Source organism: Bombyx mori, chromosome 27 (genome assembly GCF_030269925.1).
Source record: "Bombyx mori chromosome 27, ASM3026992v2".
Taxonomy (NCBI): domain Eukaryota; kingdom Metazoa; phylum Arthropoda; class Insecta; order Lepidoptera; family Bombycidae; genus Bombyx; species Bombyx mori.
Window position 1 is genome coordinate 5858592 of NC_085133.1, and position 17519 is coordinate 5876110.

The 17519-nt window shown below is 37.5% G+C and overlaps 2 protein-coding genes and 1 long non-coding RNA gene across 3 annotated transcripts; 2 read left to right on the forward strand and 1 right to left on the reverse strand.

The window, feature by feature from the left end:
• The first annotated feature begins 3016 nt into the window (after positions 1-3016).
• LOC134201539 (uncharacterized) lies at positions 3017-4722 on the forward strand. The gene is made up of 2 exons (XR_009976885.1): positions 3017-3432; positions 4080-4722. It is a non-coding gene; the product is annotated as an uncharacterized LOC134201539 (long non-coding RNA).
• A 4880-nt stretch (positions 4723-9602) lies between these two features.
• On the reverse strand, positions 9603-10353 carry Hsp20.8 (heat shock protein hsp20.8). Its single transcript, NM_001098324.1, has one exon. The coding sequence runs from the start codon at positions 10285-10287 to the stop codon at positions 9727-9729; it is 561 nt and encodes a 186-aa protein (NP_001091794.1). The 5' UTR covers positions 10288-10353; the 3' UTR covers positions 9603-9726.
• A 4515-nt stretch (positions 10354-14868) lies between these two features.
• Positions 14869-15624, forward strand: Hsp20.4 (heat shock protein 20.4). The gene is given in 1 exon segment (NM_001043573.1): positions 14869-15624. A coding segment is annotated over 1 exon segment (546 nt). The 5' UTR covers positions 14869-14952; the 3' UTR covers positions 15499-15624.
• Positions 15625-17519: the final 1895 nt, after the last annotated feature.

The following is a 17519-nucleotide window of genomic DNA, read 5'->3' on the forward strand; positions in this document are numbered from 1 at the left end:
TCGGCGCCATATCGTGCATCACGCTGCCCATCATTTCAGAAAACACAAGTGCGGTAATGCAACTATTATTCTAACCCTGAAACAGGAAAGCAATCTGCCCCACTGCAGAAAAACGGAAGTGCTTCTACACGTGCCGACTCCCAACAAATTCTAATAGCATTTAGGCAGTAAAATAGGTGTTGAATAATGGCACGATAGCAGCATATAGTAGATCATCGTGTCTGTGTAACTTTAGTTCAGTGAGTGGTAATTCAATATTCGGATACCTTGACTTAAAGCTAAAACGTGAGCAGCAATGGATAGTAAAATAATAGTTTGAGGACCTGAATTTTCTTGTAAACCTTCTCATGACGTAGCCAGTTTTCGTCTTTCTCTCTTGCTTCCCTTCAATCACCAGGCAGTCTGGTCTAGCCTTCACTCTTAATTCGTCTTTATTGAATTTATGAACATCGACACTCAGCTGGAACTTATCTTTTCCTATTTTAATATTCGACCTTAGATTTCGTGTTTGAGGAACTATTGCGCTTATAAATGGATGTAATTTGCAAAGGTATTTTGTAAGTATCATTGTTTATATTGAATCTATGTGACTTGTCATTTTTTACGGCGTGTAGATAAGGTTGTAACTAATAAGATTTTAATCAACAGTATTTTTGCAAAAAGTACTCTCTATAGACAGCCGCGAACTAAACTTAATTTAATTCTACCAAGATTTAAATGGATAAGCTTTATCCATTAACTTAGTTGGCCGAAACATCAGGTCGAAGACCCACCCTTCAAACCGCAATGCATTACTCCTTCGAGGCTGAAACAAAATGTTATCAACATTGGTGCGAGCCCATAATATGCCACCTGTGTTTTTATAAAAAAAAATCGTTGTCACCATGAATCTTGATTTGTATGAAGTAGGCTGTAAGTCGTGGCAACACTGATTTTGGACTTGATTTTTTGGCAGTGTAAACTTAGTTTTCAATAGACAGAAAAAAAACATAAATATACTTAACATATAAGGAAAAAGAATAGGCAGTTAAAAAAAAGCAAGTTTTAATTAAATTAATAGAATTAAATTAAAAATTAAGTACAGCACTCACAGTCTACACTACACAGTCTTTGTGGCTTTGTAGTTTTGTTAATTTAGGTGGGTTTTTTTTTTCTTCCTGGTATTTCTTACTTAACCTAGTATCCTTGATTTGTTTTTTTTTTATTGCTTAGAAAGGGTGGACGAGCTCACAGCCCGCCTGGTGCCAAGTGGTCACTGGAGCCCGTAGACATCCACAACGCAAATGTGCCACCCATCCCGAGATACAAGCTCTAAGGTCTCAAGTATAGTTACAACGGCTGCCCCACCTTTCAAGCCGAAACGCATTACTGCTTCACGGCAGAAATAGCCAGCGTGGTGGTACCTACCCGCGCGGACTCTCAAGAGGTCCTACCACCAGTAAAGTGTGTCTGTTTATGTGTATAAATAATAATATAAATATCAGTGCATATCAATGCACTCATTAGCATAGAATTCACCTACATATATAATATTTATTTGTAAACAGATTCAACTTCACATATTACTTTGATCGATAATCCCATCCATCAAAATATGAGAGATTATTCCCACCCGCGCGGACTCACAAGAGGTCCTACCACCAGTAACAGAGAGTCTATACCAGCGTAAAATAGCGAATAAGTGAGCTCATGGGGCTCAAACCTGACGAAATTGCTAACATTAACCCTAGCAAGAGCAGTGCTTCGCCGAATCTACCGCCGGATTGAAAAGGCGACCCTCTGAGAAGATCCGACAAGAAACTGAGTGGGCTGTGTCTGTGGGTTAATTTTGTCGCCGAGCCCTTCGTCGCAAGCGACGGGTTCGACGAAAACGATGACCGGTGCTTGAGATATCTAAAAACACCCTTAGTGGAGGGATCCGAAATGACGTGTAAGTGGGCCGATGATGATGATGATGATTAGGAACTGTCAGTGTCAATTCTCTCAAGTTGAGCCCGTGGTGAGCTCACCTACCGGTCCGCATGAGGTTGGCATATCCCCTTAGGTACTAACTAACGATTAGGTAAGTAAAAATAATAAATCAAGAATAGGATTCAGAAAATAAAATCTTTCATGTTTTCCTAAGGTAGAAAAATATTGTTATAAAACTTAAAATATACTGTTGCGAATAAAATTTTTAGTAAGATTAAATTATTACTACAATTTTTTAAGTAATGGGAAGGCCTTCGTCCATCAATAATCGATCTCTCTTAAAAGTTTGGGTCTTTCTCATTCGTTTGAAGGTTCCCGTGTAAAAACCATAAGACGAGTCGTGGTGATTGAATTTTAGAAAATCGAAATTATCATCGTTGATGTTCTTAAGTGGGCGATAGACATACGAACTTAAAGTACACGTTTTTTGTCTTAAAAATCTTTCGCGAACTTCGCTCGACACGTGTCGGTGACACGCGTGAAGTTTTACTCACAATGTGTTGCGATATTGTCGATAGAAAAAACTTTTTTGTTATTTAGCAATTAGATCGAAGTGTGGATAAACAACTTTGCAGTTCGTGCACGAAGGTTTCTGTTGCCCCAAATGTAATATAATAATTATAGGTTTCAGTTAATTTGACAAATTGTAGGTGTTTATGATTAGAACGTTTCAAACTGAACAATACTGTTTACTATAGACATTTGTGCTAGTAGTTAAGTGTTATATGCGATTATATGTATGGAAAAATAATATTTGTAATGGATCTAAAGATTTTAGTATTTAAGTTGAGAATTCAAGAAAACAAAAACGGTTGTTCCTACTTAATTCTTTACCCGTATTTTTGAGATATTAACAGATTTAGAAATGATTTTACGAGTATGTCAGGTCAATTATATGATTTGGCGATATTATGTATAGACAAATACATTCAAAACTATTTTGGACAAAGAGTATCTTTTCCGGTCTCAGATTTTATAATGTGAACGGTAGACCTAAATAAATTTGATTTTGAAAAAGAAGAATAATACCTATGTCTGTAGTGTAAGGTTTATGATTATTTATATTAATATGATTATATAGAGTGTAAGGTTTCTGATTATTTATATGATTATATAGAGTCCTGTACATATTAAGAATTATTATTAAATATGAGGTTTATATTGCAAACCATTAAAATATTGTTAAGTTATAAATTCAACAGTTGACAAATGTCGTCAATAGATGTCACAGGCTAACAAAATTACATCGCGGTAGCGTTGTGTGTAAAAATTTGTATAAGAAGTCCAAAGTAATTATGAATAAATCAAGAACCAAACGCATCAATGTAAAATTGGCAGATTAAAGCAAAGTGTGAACAAAGTTAGCCTGTTTAATTTATATGTCTGACACCCAAAAGGTCAGAAGCGGGATAAATAAGGCTCTAGAAAACTAACCTTACTACGCCCACGGATCGGTAAAACGTAAGTTATTATTAATTATTTACATCTGATTCAGTGATATTGAAAATTCTGATGGTTGTGATTTTTTTTTTTTTTATATGAATTTTCTTTGTCTTGTTCCTCTTCATAATACAAACCCGCACTGAGTCATTTTTTATTATTGCCTTGTAACCGATCAGTGCAAGCGCACTGAACAATCGACCACGTAATGATCACATGTGCGTTGGGTTGAATAAACCAATGACGAAGAACCAATGAAGAAATCAATGACGATTATAACTTTGACTTAATATAAGTAATTAAACTTAAAACAACAAATTCATTCTACCCACCTGCCGTTTTATTTACATGGTGACGAAAAAGTTAAGGGTTTTATAGGCTCTATTAGAATCTAACGACACTCGTTATTGCATTGGTTTAAATGTTTACATAAATATATTAGAGTGCGTCAGGTCTTTGGAAATACATGATTTTCGATGAATGCACATGCATAATAAAGTTTATTTTCTTTTCTGTTCCCCGTTCCACGAGGAGTCCTCTTCTAGCTTTTCGGAATGTACCCGATATTATGCCATTTAAATTACCCTATTCTACTTTTTGCAATTATTAAACCCGGTTAAAGCAGTTTATAATTATCATCATTCTAAGCTCCACAATGTGAGTTTCAGTTACGCTCATCATCTGTGACGTGGAGGACGACACTAGCCGAGGAGAAGGGTCTGGTGCTCGGCTAGTAAGAGGAAGTGGCTTAATGATAAAAGGAGCCCATGTGCTTAGTCGAGGGGAAGGACTAACACATAGGGAATGACCAAGGAGCATCCGAGGCTGAGGATGTAGGTCACATGTGCTTAGTCGAGGGGAAGGGCTAACACATGGGAGTGACCAAGGAGCATCCAAGGCTGAGGGTGTAGGTCAACAGGGAAGGATTGGGAGGATGAGCTCGCGGATAGAGCAAGGAGCATCCGAGGTTAGGATGTAGGGTCCATGTGCTTAGTCGAGGGGAAGGACTAACACATGGGAGTGACCAAGGAGCATCCGAGGTTAAGGATGTAGGTCAACAGGAAAGGATTAGGAGGATGTGCTCGAGGATAGAGCATGGAGCATCCGAGGTTGAGGATGTAGGGCGACAGGAAAGAATTAGAAGGAGGAGCTCGAGCATAGAGCAATATGTAACATTTGATAAAATGGACAAGGACACGATGATTCGAAGAGAACGGTTGCGTGGAAAGCGATCGAGTGAACGACGATCGCGTAAGCAGCGGTCGAGCAGGCAACAATCAAGCGGCTCTGATGACAGGGACGAATACGAAAGAAGGAGATGGAAAACAAGGACAAGGACAGGACAGAGGAGACGGCATGTGTCTTCCTCTTCAGGATCTGATATGGGGTCACCGCAGCTTCCGCGCAAGGTTGAGCGTGGTAAGGAGGACGACGGTTCAGATACAAAGGTATTAGTAGATAAATTCTTGAATATTCTTGACAAAATAAAAGGTTCAGATAAGCCCAAACTTACGTTCAACACAAATGTTATCCCCGAATTTGACCCAATGGCAAAGGAACAAACTATCCTTACTTGGCTGACGAAAGTGGAAGAATGAGCTCACATATATGGGTGGGAAGACAGGGAAATTATCCACTATTCCTTGCCCAAGCTTTCTGGTGTCGCTAAAACTTGGTATCAGGGCTTATCTAGCCTATTATTTTACATGGACTGAGTGGAAACAAAAACTTATAGAATCTTTTCCCCAAAGCGAGAACTATGCTGAGTTATTGCATAAAATGTTAGCAAAAACAGTTAGATACGGTGAGTCGTTTGAACATTACTATCATGCGAAAATGAACTTGTTAAATCGTTGCAAAATTTATGGCAAGGAAGTGGTAGACTGTTTGCTGTACGGGGTTGAAGATCGTGCCGTTAAAGTGGGTGCTCAAGCCGCTCAATTTAAGCAACCTGAGCAAGTGCTCAAATACTTTAGAACCGTGAAGGTAGGCAAAGTTCGTGACTCCATTAACGATGCCAACCTGAAAAAAACAAATCAATCTGGCACGAGCAGGGCGGGCCCTAGTAATAACGGAATCCGTTGCTTCAATTGCAACGAAATAGGTCACCCTAGCTTTAAATGTACAAAACTTATCGCGAAGTGTACGACCTGCGGGAGGATTGGTCATTAGGCGATTAACTGTTTAAAAAAATAAAACTCCGATTAATAAAGACGATAGTCAGGCCTTAGATAAAAATAATGAACAAAAACAAGTATCTAATGTAACTGGCGATGATAGTGCTATTGATAAATATATACTGGATATAAAGATTAACAACTCAGGGGTCAAGTGTCATGTAGATTTAGGGAGTCAATGCTCGTTAATTAGACAGAGTACCGCTAAGGAGTTGAACCTGAATATCGATGTGAGGGAAGGTATGCCGGTATTAAGAGGAATAGGAGGAAACCTGACTTGCCCTTTAGGTGTAGCTACCGTGAGTGTAGAAGTTCAAGGGTTAAAAAAAACTATTGAAATATATGTAGTAGAAGATTATGTACTAAGTTACTCTGCATTACTTGGACATTCCTTTACAGAGAAGCCTGATATTATAATGACTAAAACGCCGACTAAGATCGTATTTGAAAGACTCGCGTGTACTAAAATAAGACTCATAGTGGAAGATGACACGGAAATAGATGGTAACGTTGTACGTCCCATAATTGTTAATGCTGATGGGCAGGGAAACGGTAGCATCTACGTCCATGGCTCGTTAAGGGGTGCTGAAGGAAAAGAGTACTATCTTTTTCCCGGTACGTACGAGATAAAAGACAGCCGCACAGCGCTTTTAATTTATAATGCCTCGTCAAACAAGGTTTGTATAAAGAAGGACACTCTCTTAACACGAGCACTGCGTAATACGCATCCAACACCTTTTTTCCAATCTTGTAGCGTTCTTACCGATAGGGGACTGGATGAAGAGATCAGTTGCAATCCTGAGCTAACAAAACAGCAGCCCGAAGAACTACAAAAGTTATTATTTCAGCATAGCGATTGCTTCTCAAGTGGGCTCAAGGACCTTGGGTTTACCAACATCACTGAGATGGTTATCGACCTTAACGACACGGAACCAGTCGTGTATCGCCCATGCCGTATGTCACATACTGAGCGACAATTAGTAAGAGACATGGTTAAGGAGATGGTAGATAATGGTAGAGCTAGGGAGTCATCTTCATCATATGCCAGTCCTATAGTCCTGGTACAAAAAAAAGAATAGTGAGAAACGATTGTATGTGGACTATCGAGCTCTAAACAGAAAGCCCAAAAAGGAACACTACCCCCTACCAAGAGTCGAGGATCAGTTGGACCTATTATCCGGTAACACCCTATTTACGTCATTGGACCTTGCTTCCGGGTACTATCAAACACCAGTCGCCGAGGCCTCCCGTAGTAAAACTGCCTTTGTAACACTTGATGGGCAGTATGAATACAACCGCATGCCTTTCGGACTAGTTAATGCACCATCTGTGTTCCAAAGGACAATCCATAAAATATTAAAGGAGGCCCAAATTAAATATGCTGTTGTCTACATGGATGACATACTGATACCATCCAAGGATTTTAGGGAAGGCATCCAAAGACTAGGCGAAGTTCTCACACTGAAATTAAGTAAGTGCTATTTCTTTTTGAATGTCATAGACTTTCTAGGGTTTGAAGTGAGTGCTAATGGTATCCGCCCAGGTAGTAAAGAAAAAACTGAAGCCGTCTCAAAATTCCCAACACCTACCAATCAGCACGAATTGCGTCAATTTCTGGGTATGTCTGGGTTCTTCAGACGGTTTATACAGGGATATGTTACGATAACTGCACCGTTAACGGATTTACTGAAGAAAGACGCTAACTGGGGTTGGCCGAACAGGATCAGGCGTTCACAGGCACTAAAAGCGCTCTGGTGGAGTGACCGGTGCTAGCTCTATACGATCCTAAGTCCGAAACCGAGCTACATACGGACGCTTGCAAAGAAGGCCTAGCGGGTATTTTACTGCAGCGTAACTGTAATGGTGCATTGCAACCAGTTTCCTACTTCAGCAGGAAAACTACCGCTGACGAACGCAAGTTTCATTCGTACGAGCTCGAAACTTTGGCGGTCATTGCATCTCTCAATCAGTTTAGGGTTTATTTAGTGGGAATACCATTTAAAATCTTGACCGATTGCAATGCACTCAGGTCCACTCTAACTAAGCGTGACTTGATACCTCGCATAGCTAGGTGGTGGGTCCAACTTCAGAAGTACGACTGTACAATCGAGTACCGGCCTGGTGTTAGCATGGCACACGCGAATGCCCTAAGCAGAAACCCAGTCAATTCTTCCTCAGGTAACACATGTACTAGATGTTTTACAAATACAGCAAATCGAACAGGACTGGATTACGACGGTACAAACTGCAGATGACGAGATAAATAAAATCAAAAGGATTCTTTCTGACCCTTCATCGGCGGAGGTAGCGGACATACACAAAAACTACAGACTGAAGAATGTCCATGTTTACCGCGTGGTAGGTGACGAAATAAAATGGCTGGTACCCAAAAGTGTACGCTGGCAAATTTTAAAAATGAACCACGATGACGTTGGCCATTGTGGTTTTGAAAGAACCCTACAGCGCATCCGAGGCCATTATTGGTTCGCGAAAATGCGGCGTCTCGTCCGGAAGTATGTTACCTCCTGCCTTGAGTGCGCGTACCACAAAGCTCCAGGTGATAAACGAGAAGGAGAACTCCACCCAATCGAAAAGATAAAGGTACGAGTTTCACCAGTAAGGCGTTTCAAGATTTTACGACCTCTTACGGGATCAAACATATTGTAAATGCCGTTGCAACGCCTCGAGCAAACGGGCAAGTAGAAAGGTTTAATAGAACGATTTTAGATGCTCTATCGACAGCCAATCACGGCGGCGACGACAAGTCGTGGGACAACCACATCACTGATATACAGGTTGGTATGAACACAGCTCGACATAAAACTACCCAAAAGAGCCCCTCTGAGCTACTATTTGGATTTAACATAATTAATAGAACGGAAAGCATACTTAGTACGGTAATCAATGACACCCTAAATAGGACTCCCATTGAGGAATTGGCGGAAGTCAGACAACAGGCTAGTAAAAAAAAAAAAAAAACAGCAACAAGTTAAAGATGCAGTCAATTTTAATAAGCATAGGAAACCAGCGAGGCAGTACCAAGAAGGGGATTTAGTACGCTTAGCAAGGCAGGCTCCGCACGATGGAAAATCTCAAAAGCTCTCTGTTAAGTACCAAGGCCCTTATCGTATACTAAAGGTTCTTCCCAATGATAGGTTCGTGGTAGAAGATATACCAATGACTCGCAAAAAAGGTAGAAGGTATGAAGCAGTTGTATCTATTGATAAGATTCAGCCTTGGATGTCGTTCTGTAGAGAATTAGAATCTGATGAATCTAGTTATAGTGTTGATGACAGTGATTAGATACTTGATTACTCAGTTTATGTTTGACATTTAGTTACTTAAGAAAGAAATTGTTATTTTAATTATTATTTTGATAGAACTTAAAACCATGGAAACGATTTAGCGATAGATATGTGTATGTACTTAGTATTTATAGCAAAAAAAATGTTTAAAAAAAATGTTACACGTCATATATAAACCTAGTGTATAATTAATTGCATTTATTATTATTATTTTTTTTGTAACATATATATTTTGTTTTTTTTTCTTGATCTCAAAGCGAAGGGTCTCGCTTTAGGTAGGATGGCCGAGCTGTAAGGTTTATGATTATTTATATTAATATGATTATATAGAGTGTAAGGTTTCTGATTATTTATATGATTATATAGAGTCCTGTACATATTAAGAATTATTATTAAATATGAGGTTTATATTGCAAACCATTAAAATATTGTTAAGTTATAAATTCAACAGTTGACAAATGTCGTCAATAGATGTCACAGGCTAACAAAATTACATCGCGGTAGCGTTGTGTGTAAAAATTTGTATAAGAAGTCCAAAGTAATTATGAATAAATCAAGAACCAAACGCATCAATGTAAAATTGGCAGATTAAAGCAAAGTGTGAACAAAGTTAGCCTGTTTAATTTATATGTCTGACACCCAAAAGTAGTAATATTATTTTGTGTGGGTAACTAATGTTAAGGTATGTAGATTTAATAAAAAGCCAGAATTGAAATAAAGGTAAGTTTATTGATTAAATAAAATTACTTAAACTTAAAATAAGATACAAACTGAATCAGTCTTACACAGACAATACTTTGGAACAAATTAAAATGCACCATTGCAAAACCACCCTACTTATTTTCGGCATCCTGGGTTCCCTCGCTCTGGTCCTTGATCTCCTTGCGAACGGGACCGGTCTGTGCGATGGGCACCTTTCGCTCTCCCTTGACGGCGTCGGGTACCTTCCTCGGCGCGGTGATGGTGAGAACCCCGTCTGATGACAGTCGCGATTCCACAGTCTCAGGCGCCGCGCCTTCAGGCAGCGCGTAACGTCGGACGAACTGCCTTGAAATATACCCGTGCTCGTCTTTCTTCTCTTCGTGCTTGCCTTCCACCACGATGTACCCATCGGCAGTCTTCACCGAAATCTCTTCCGGCGAGAAGTGCTGCACGTCCAGATTGACTTGGAACTTGTCCTTGTCGGCCTTTATGCTGGAACCGAGGTCACGAGATGCAGCCGCGAGTTGTCTCCATGGTCTGAAGTAGTCTTCGGAGAGCACTGGACAGGCGACGGCAGCCAGCATGTCGTTCGGGGTTAGCGCCAATCCAAAATCTTGATCAACAAGACGACTGGGCCAGTGGTTGTGACGAACGCGGGGCCAGTCACCCAACACGAATGGTAGAAGAGACATATTTGGTTGTATTTGAATAGGTATGGTAAAACGCAGAGAAAAGTTCGCTTGAACGCTTCACAATTCGATAGCTTGACTCAAATTACTTGGTCGTTGGCAGGCGGCGCGCGTTTATATATGATTTGAGCAGTGACATCTAGTGTCGAGTAGAAAGTTCTCGAATGCTCGCGACATGACTAACGAAACAGCTGCGCGCACAGTTCTGGCACGCACACATACAAGTAAAATATACACACATATTCACAGTGCTATGTAATGTTAACAAAAAACGTCATCTTTATCGAATTTTCTTGAAATGCCGCGAAGCTCGCCGAAAGAACAGCCGAGTGCTGAGCGTGATTCGTTGTTTGTAAACAGGTGGTTATTTATGTAGATGTAGAAAATTATTATACGAAAACATGATTGTAATTACTGTAATTTTACATAGATTTTACATAGATGAGAAATATGTAATGTCATTAAAAAAAACCATTTGAGGATGATGATAATAAATTTTCAATATTGATCTAGTTAGATTAGACAGGATAAATTGAGAGAACTAGCGATGTATTTCACTGAAAAAAATAACCCTTTTTTAGCTTTTAATACAATTTGTAAGATAATTTAAGGAAATATTTAGAAACAAAGGTCGTTTGCCAAGCAGTTTCCTAGGCGATTTATTTTCTCCACATTTAGAATTGCCATTTTTTTTTTTATTTTTTTTTTTTTATTCATTAGATGGGTGGACGAGCTCACAGTCCACCTGGTGTTAAGTGGTTACTGGAGCCCATAGACATCTACAACGTAAATGCGCCACCCATCTTGATATATAAGTTCTAAGGTCTCAAGTATAGTTACAACGGCTGCCCCACCCTTCAAGCCGAAACGGATTACTGCTTCATGGCAGAAATAGGCAGGGCGGTGGAACCTACCCGCACGGACTCACAAGAGGTCCTACCACTAGTAAAAATTTCAATCCAATCATCGAGAAATCCAATTGAGATTTCGACCTCACGATTCAAGGTTGAGCCGATATTGACATTGTGATATGTATCTACGCAATAAACAAATAACATGCAGTAATCAATATTGCGCCAAGCAATGTTTGTTTTCCTTATTGATAAAATCATTGGAAACAAACAATAATGTCTGCAATAATTGTGTAAGACAAAACGTGAAACTTCTGTTCACCTTACGAGAAGTTTCTAGACATAATGAACATTGTCCACCATTTATCTTGCATGATGTCACTTTATGAACGTCTATTATCGGAGTTTTACGTGTTCTGTTTTATTAGTTACGATGGACAGGCTCACGGCCGTCTGATATTAAGTGGTTAACTGGGCCTATGGGCGTAGCGTGAATTCCACAACCCGTCTTGAGTAATGAGTTTGTGTTCTCTGATTGCCCTACCATTAGCAGTGGGCAACGGGTTGACTGTGCTCCTGGCATCGCAGATGTCCATGAGCAACGTGACTGCTTATCATCGGGTGGACTGTATGCTCGTCTGCCTAGGGGGGCGAACAGCGTTGCTACACTAGACTGACACTACATAGCACGCTTTTTATCGTATTTTTCTATTACTAAATAGTTCTAGTAACAACAATAAGTAGTACAAAATTTTCTGAGTTTAAATGTAGCTCACACGCAACCAGAACGACTTCCACGATGTTGCAAATACTTTTATTTATTTATTTATATTTTATTCCACTTTATTGTTTAGGGAAAAAAAAAACATAAAATTTTGTTAGTATAAGAATTATTTATAATCTATGTTAGTAACTTAAAAATCTCACACATAGCTATCAGACATACATTATATAATATTAAATTATATTACTGGTGGTAGGACCTCTTGTGAGTCCATGCGGGTAGGTACCACCGCCCTGCCTATTTCTACCGTGAAGCAGTAATGCGTTTCGGTTTGAAGGATGGGGCAGCCGTTGTAACTATACTTGAGACCTTAGAACTTATATCTCAAGATGGGTGGCGCATTTACGTTTTAGATGTCTACACACATGACATGATCACTACACAAGGAGGTCGCTGGTTCGAATCCCGCCAAGGGAAGATATTTGTATGATAAATATAAAATGTCCTTTCCAGGGTTATGGATATATATTTAATAAATGTATGTGTATAATAAAAATCTTACATTTATTTCCGTTATCTGGTACCTGTAACACAAGTTCTTTACGAATTTAGCACGGGACCAGTTAACGCGGCGTGATTGTTAGTAACTATTCATTTATTTATTTATTATTATTATTATTTATTATTATATATACCATTATAATCTTTTCTTTCCAAATGCCTGCTGCAAAGACTATTAATCAGCAGTCCCTCGATCTTGCTCGATATGATGCTCATTAAGAATAACGTGGGTACCCCAAAATGTATATTGCTAGAGCGCACGGGTATAACCAGCTGCCTATTTCATTCGGGAAGTATTCATGACCTGTGATTTAGACAAGATTTAGGCATTTATTGCGATTAAGTCTTCAACCGTATATCTATGATAATGGCGTTGAGAACATGATGTCTATGGTTTTTCTGCTATGATTATATTTCAAGTTCGATGTTCAAATTACTATTTCGAATAATTTCTCCAGACAGTATTTATTGTAACGGCAACCAATTTTTTTTTTTTAAATACATTAACTGTCAATTCAATATTGAGTCAAACGTCATACATATTATACCTATGTTCGCTGTGGTTCGCTGTAGGTGAATTAAAATTAATTGAAACTGACCTCTCCTCCACGAGCCAGACGACCTTTGCATGCGTCCTAGTTCATAAAAAATCAATACTGTCTGGTTACCTAGCAACAGCCTAGGGAGGATTGTTCTCGATTGAGGAGAATTTAATACATATACCTACTCGTAATGTGCGCAAGTACAGTTGAGACATGAGGTCGAATACTCAGTTTTAATGGTAGAATTGAACGGATTGCCTAAATTCATACTAAAAAGAACGTGGCGATTTAAAAATAAATATTCGTTTTAGAGAAAATAATGTTTTTATTGCATGTTCATTTTTACACGCTTTATATTAGCTTCACTTGTATGTATGTTTGTAACTGACTCTGACTCCTTTAGACGCGATTTTGACCCACTTTAAACGGCCAGATTTCATTCAAATTTTGTTGATTTATCGAGGACCGATGACAATACACTAATTTGATAAGATTATTCCATTATTCAATTTGCAAAATAAGATTTTTGCCAATTTATATAATTTTTATCTATAGTCGATAAGGCAGAAATTGATGTTACAGTACTTAATAGTTTTAAAAATACGCTTTTATAGAAAATTTTATTAAAAAATTAAAAATAAATAGTAGTTAAAAAAAGTGTGGGTTGCTTTTTAAGATATTATTGAAATAATAATTCTTCTACTCATATCTGTCAGAAAAATATTTATAACTAATAACACCACGCACCCCACGCTTTTTTTACAATAAAATATATCTATTTTTACACTATTTTCAATTTAAATTTATTAAAATTTATTTTCTATTTTTTAGTTGAATTTTATATAAAGCGTAGTTTTTTTAAACTATTATATTATTTATTTAAACGTAAATATATGAAAAATGTGTAGAAGTACAATTTATATACTATATAATATATTTTCTGATTTGCAATAAATAGAAATCATGGTTTTGTGATTTATTAAACTAAAACTAATTTTATTTCAACATTAAATTATAACATAAGTATCCAATGAACGTATTTAATAACATAAGAAATATCTTGAGACTGTGGCTCCATGTCTCAAAGTGTGCGGAGACATTTACGTCGTCATGATTATGAGCTACAATAATCACTTAATAATATGCGATCCGTAAACATGCTGACTCGTCTACAGTAATAAGAAAATCGATAACAACAACAAAAATACGTATGATAATAAATTACAAACATTCAATTCGAATATAATTCCAATTTAGAACGACCTTCATCGTGACCTACCCCACGAAATCGTCGGTCCAGAAAGTACCAGACACAACGCGACGTACGTATATATCTATACAATAGTACACAGCTGTGCACAAACAAACCTCTACAACAACAGCATTGTCAACAAATTTGTAAGAAAGAGACAGAACGATAAAATATTCCAGATAATTCTCGTAAGGTCGTTGACTCCGAAGCTGCCAGTCGATGCGCATGTATAAAACATACGGCCCGCATTCCATTTTATTTACATTTTGTTTCAAAGTTAAAATTTGAATCTAGTTAAAGTTAGAATTTTCAATAACTTTTATATGCTTACTATAATATACTACTTAATTTTGAAAATTTTCCAAATCTAAATGTAAAAGTCCAAAATATTTTTGGCATTTATTCTTTTTTCGAATGGTTATCAGCCTACTAACTATTGAAGGAAACTCAATTTGATATCATGCATTTAAATCAAATGATTTATGACTTTAAGTCTTATGTTTTAGGTACACAATTTTCAATTTTTGTAAATAAAATTAGTTGCGGCCCATAACCATTTTCAGTTGATGCCCCTGCACGATCTGGTATATTCTACCCGATACTAGAGGGCGCTGAAACAATATAAATACGAATAACAAACCGTCAACGTCAGTTGAATTTCGATCCACAAGTGAGAATACAAACATACAAAGTTATATCCAAGCGATTTTCGGGAGTAATCTTCAATAAAAAGCAAGAATGTCGTTGCTACCATATTTCTTCGATGATTTTGGCTCTAGACGCCCTCGCCGTCTGTTGGACCAGCATTTTGGCCTTGCCTTAACACCAGATGATCTTCTTAGTGTCGCTGCCGGGCCTTTGCTGAACAGGGAATACTACAGACCGTGGCGCCATCTCGCTGCAGCGGCTAGAGATGTTGGTTCCAGCATCAAAGTCGACAAGGATAAGTTCCAAGTGAATTTAGATGTGCAGCACTTCGCGCCAGAAGAGATCTCTGTGAAGACTGCCGACGGGTACATCGTAGTGGAAGGCAAGCACGAAGAGAAGAAAGACGAGCACGGGTATATTTCAAGGCAGTTCGTCCGACGTTACGCGCTGCCTGAAGGCGCGGCGCCTGAGACTGTGGAATCGCGACTGTCATCAGACGGGGTACTCACCATCACTGCGCCGAGGAAGGTGCCTGACGCCGTCAAGGGAGAGAGAAAGGTGCCCATCGCACAGACCGGTCCCGTTCGCAAGGAGATCAAGGATCAGAGTGAAGAAGCCAACGAGAAGGAAAAGTAGAAAGGTTTATGAAGAACTTCGTTTATTACAAAATGGCGGTGCCACGAGAGACTGATTCCAAATATTGTGTAGGTGTGCTATAAGTTTTATTTGTAAGCTTTGTGTATAATTTAAAAATAAACTTTTAAAAGAAAAAATCTTCTTTTATTTGCTATTATATTTCCTTTTTTTGGCTGTGCGAAGAAGTTAAGAGTCTAAGAACCGCAATTTGAATACCAAAGATTTGATATTATGAGACCAAACTGTTAGAGTTACCTATTTATGTAAGTCAATTTTAGAAGTTTTTACGCAAAAATGATACCCATTATCAGGTCTTCATTTTTTTATAACTGTGATAGTAAACTTTAATTTATTAGGTATCCACAATTCACTTTCATTGTCACAAGAATCTCAATTCCGTCGTAGGGAGACATTCAAAGTAATTAGTACCTACCTAGAACTTTGGCCTAGTATCTAGGGAGAGTTGCCCATTGTGGATCAGGAGTTGATTTCCCTATTTAAAATGTCAACAAAAAATTATCCTTGAAGTGCTACCAACCTTATATTCACAAAAGTATTGAATAGAAATAATCAGCTTATGCGAGATTCGGACTTTAGTGGTTTATGTCAAACGATTTAGGATATTGTAGGTTACAAATGAGACGGTAGACTTAAATGGTAATGGTTGGTAATAGGTTCATAGATAAACATGGTATTTAGAAGCTTTGAAATGCCAAGCTCTTTACCATTATAATATAAGAGTACACAGCGCTAAATCGCGTTGAAGTGAAATCGAAATCCATGTGCGGTTTCGGCTTGTTTATTAGCGCCAATGCCATAGCATAGGTACATGATCTAATAAGAATTGCTGATTATGTATTTACTACGCAATTACTACATAGTATAAAAAAGTCGCTTTCTCTGTCCCTATACCCCTATGCTTAAATCTTTAAAATTACTTAACGGATTTTGATGCGGTTTCTTTAATAGTTAGAGTGATTGAAGAGGAAGGTTTATAATATGTATAATAACATTAATTAAATAGTGGAGAAATCAGTAATAAATTACAGTTTCCGAAGCGAAACGAGGGCGGGTGGCTAGTAATGTATAAACTATACTTGAAACTGGAGAACCAGACCAGATGAGCCGCGTGGACTCATCATACAAGCCTTATAAAATTTAATACTGATCTGTTTTTAATTTTTCAGTTGTTTGTTAAAATTTCACTTAAAATTTTGTTTCTCCTATAGTCTATGGAGGGTAAAAATAAAACACTTTATTGTATGAATTTTTTTTTAGCTACAACAAAATTAACATCTCTTCCTCATAGAAGATTATTAAATTATTTTTAAATTAGATGCGTTTGTGTATAAACAAATAACATCAATTGTAATTCTGTAATGCATACGACTACTGTGCGGTGTATTCACAAATTTTATTAATTCAATGTCGATTTGGAAAGGAGCTAAACAAGTCAAGTTTATCGATTGCCTAACAAAGAAAGCATGAAATGGTTTGTTTACTAGTTTGAGATAGAGTTTCTTAAAACCGATAATAGATGGAGTATTCTTCAACTTTGTACTGTGGAATGATTCCAATTTTTATTTAGTATTTGCCTTGGAATGCATGTTTATTACATTACATTAATTCTAATGAATTTGAAGAGTTCGATAGCTTTTTCATGTAAAAGTATCCTAAAAATAAGCACGATATTCTTTTAGTGTGCAATTTCCAAATCGATATTAAATTTAGTACATATTGCCTATACCTTGAGACTACATAGTCGTTTAAAAACTAGTAAATTAACTATTTAAATATAACTTATAATAAATTTAACATTGCATTTATAAAGTAAAAATTAGTATAGAAGAAAAATTACAAAACCAGAGTGGTTGATAGCGCCATCTATTGAAATAAATAAATAGCTATTTTCAACAACGACAAACTTGAAAATTGAACTAAGATAATTTTTAAATCAATTAGTGACATGTTTATAACAAAATATTGGATTGTATAAAACATTTGGTGTTATAAAAGATTTA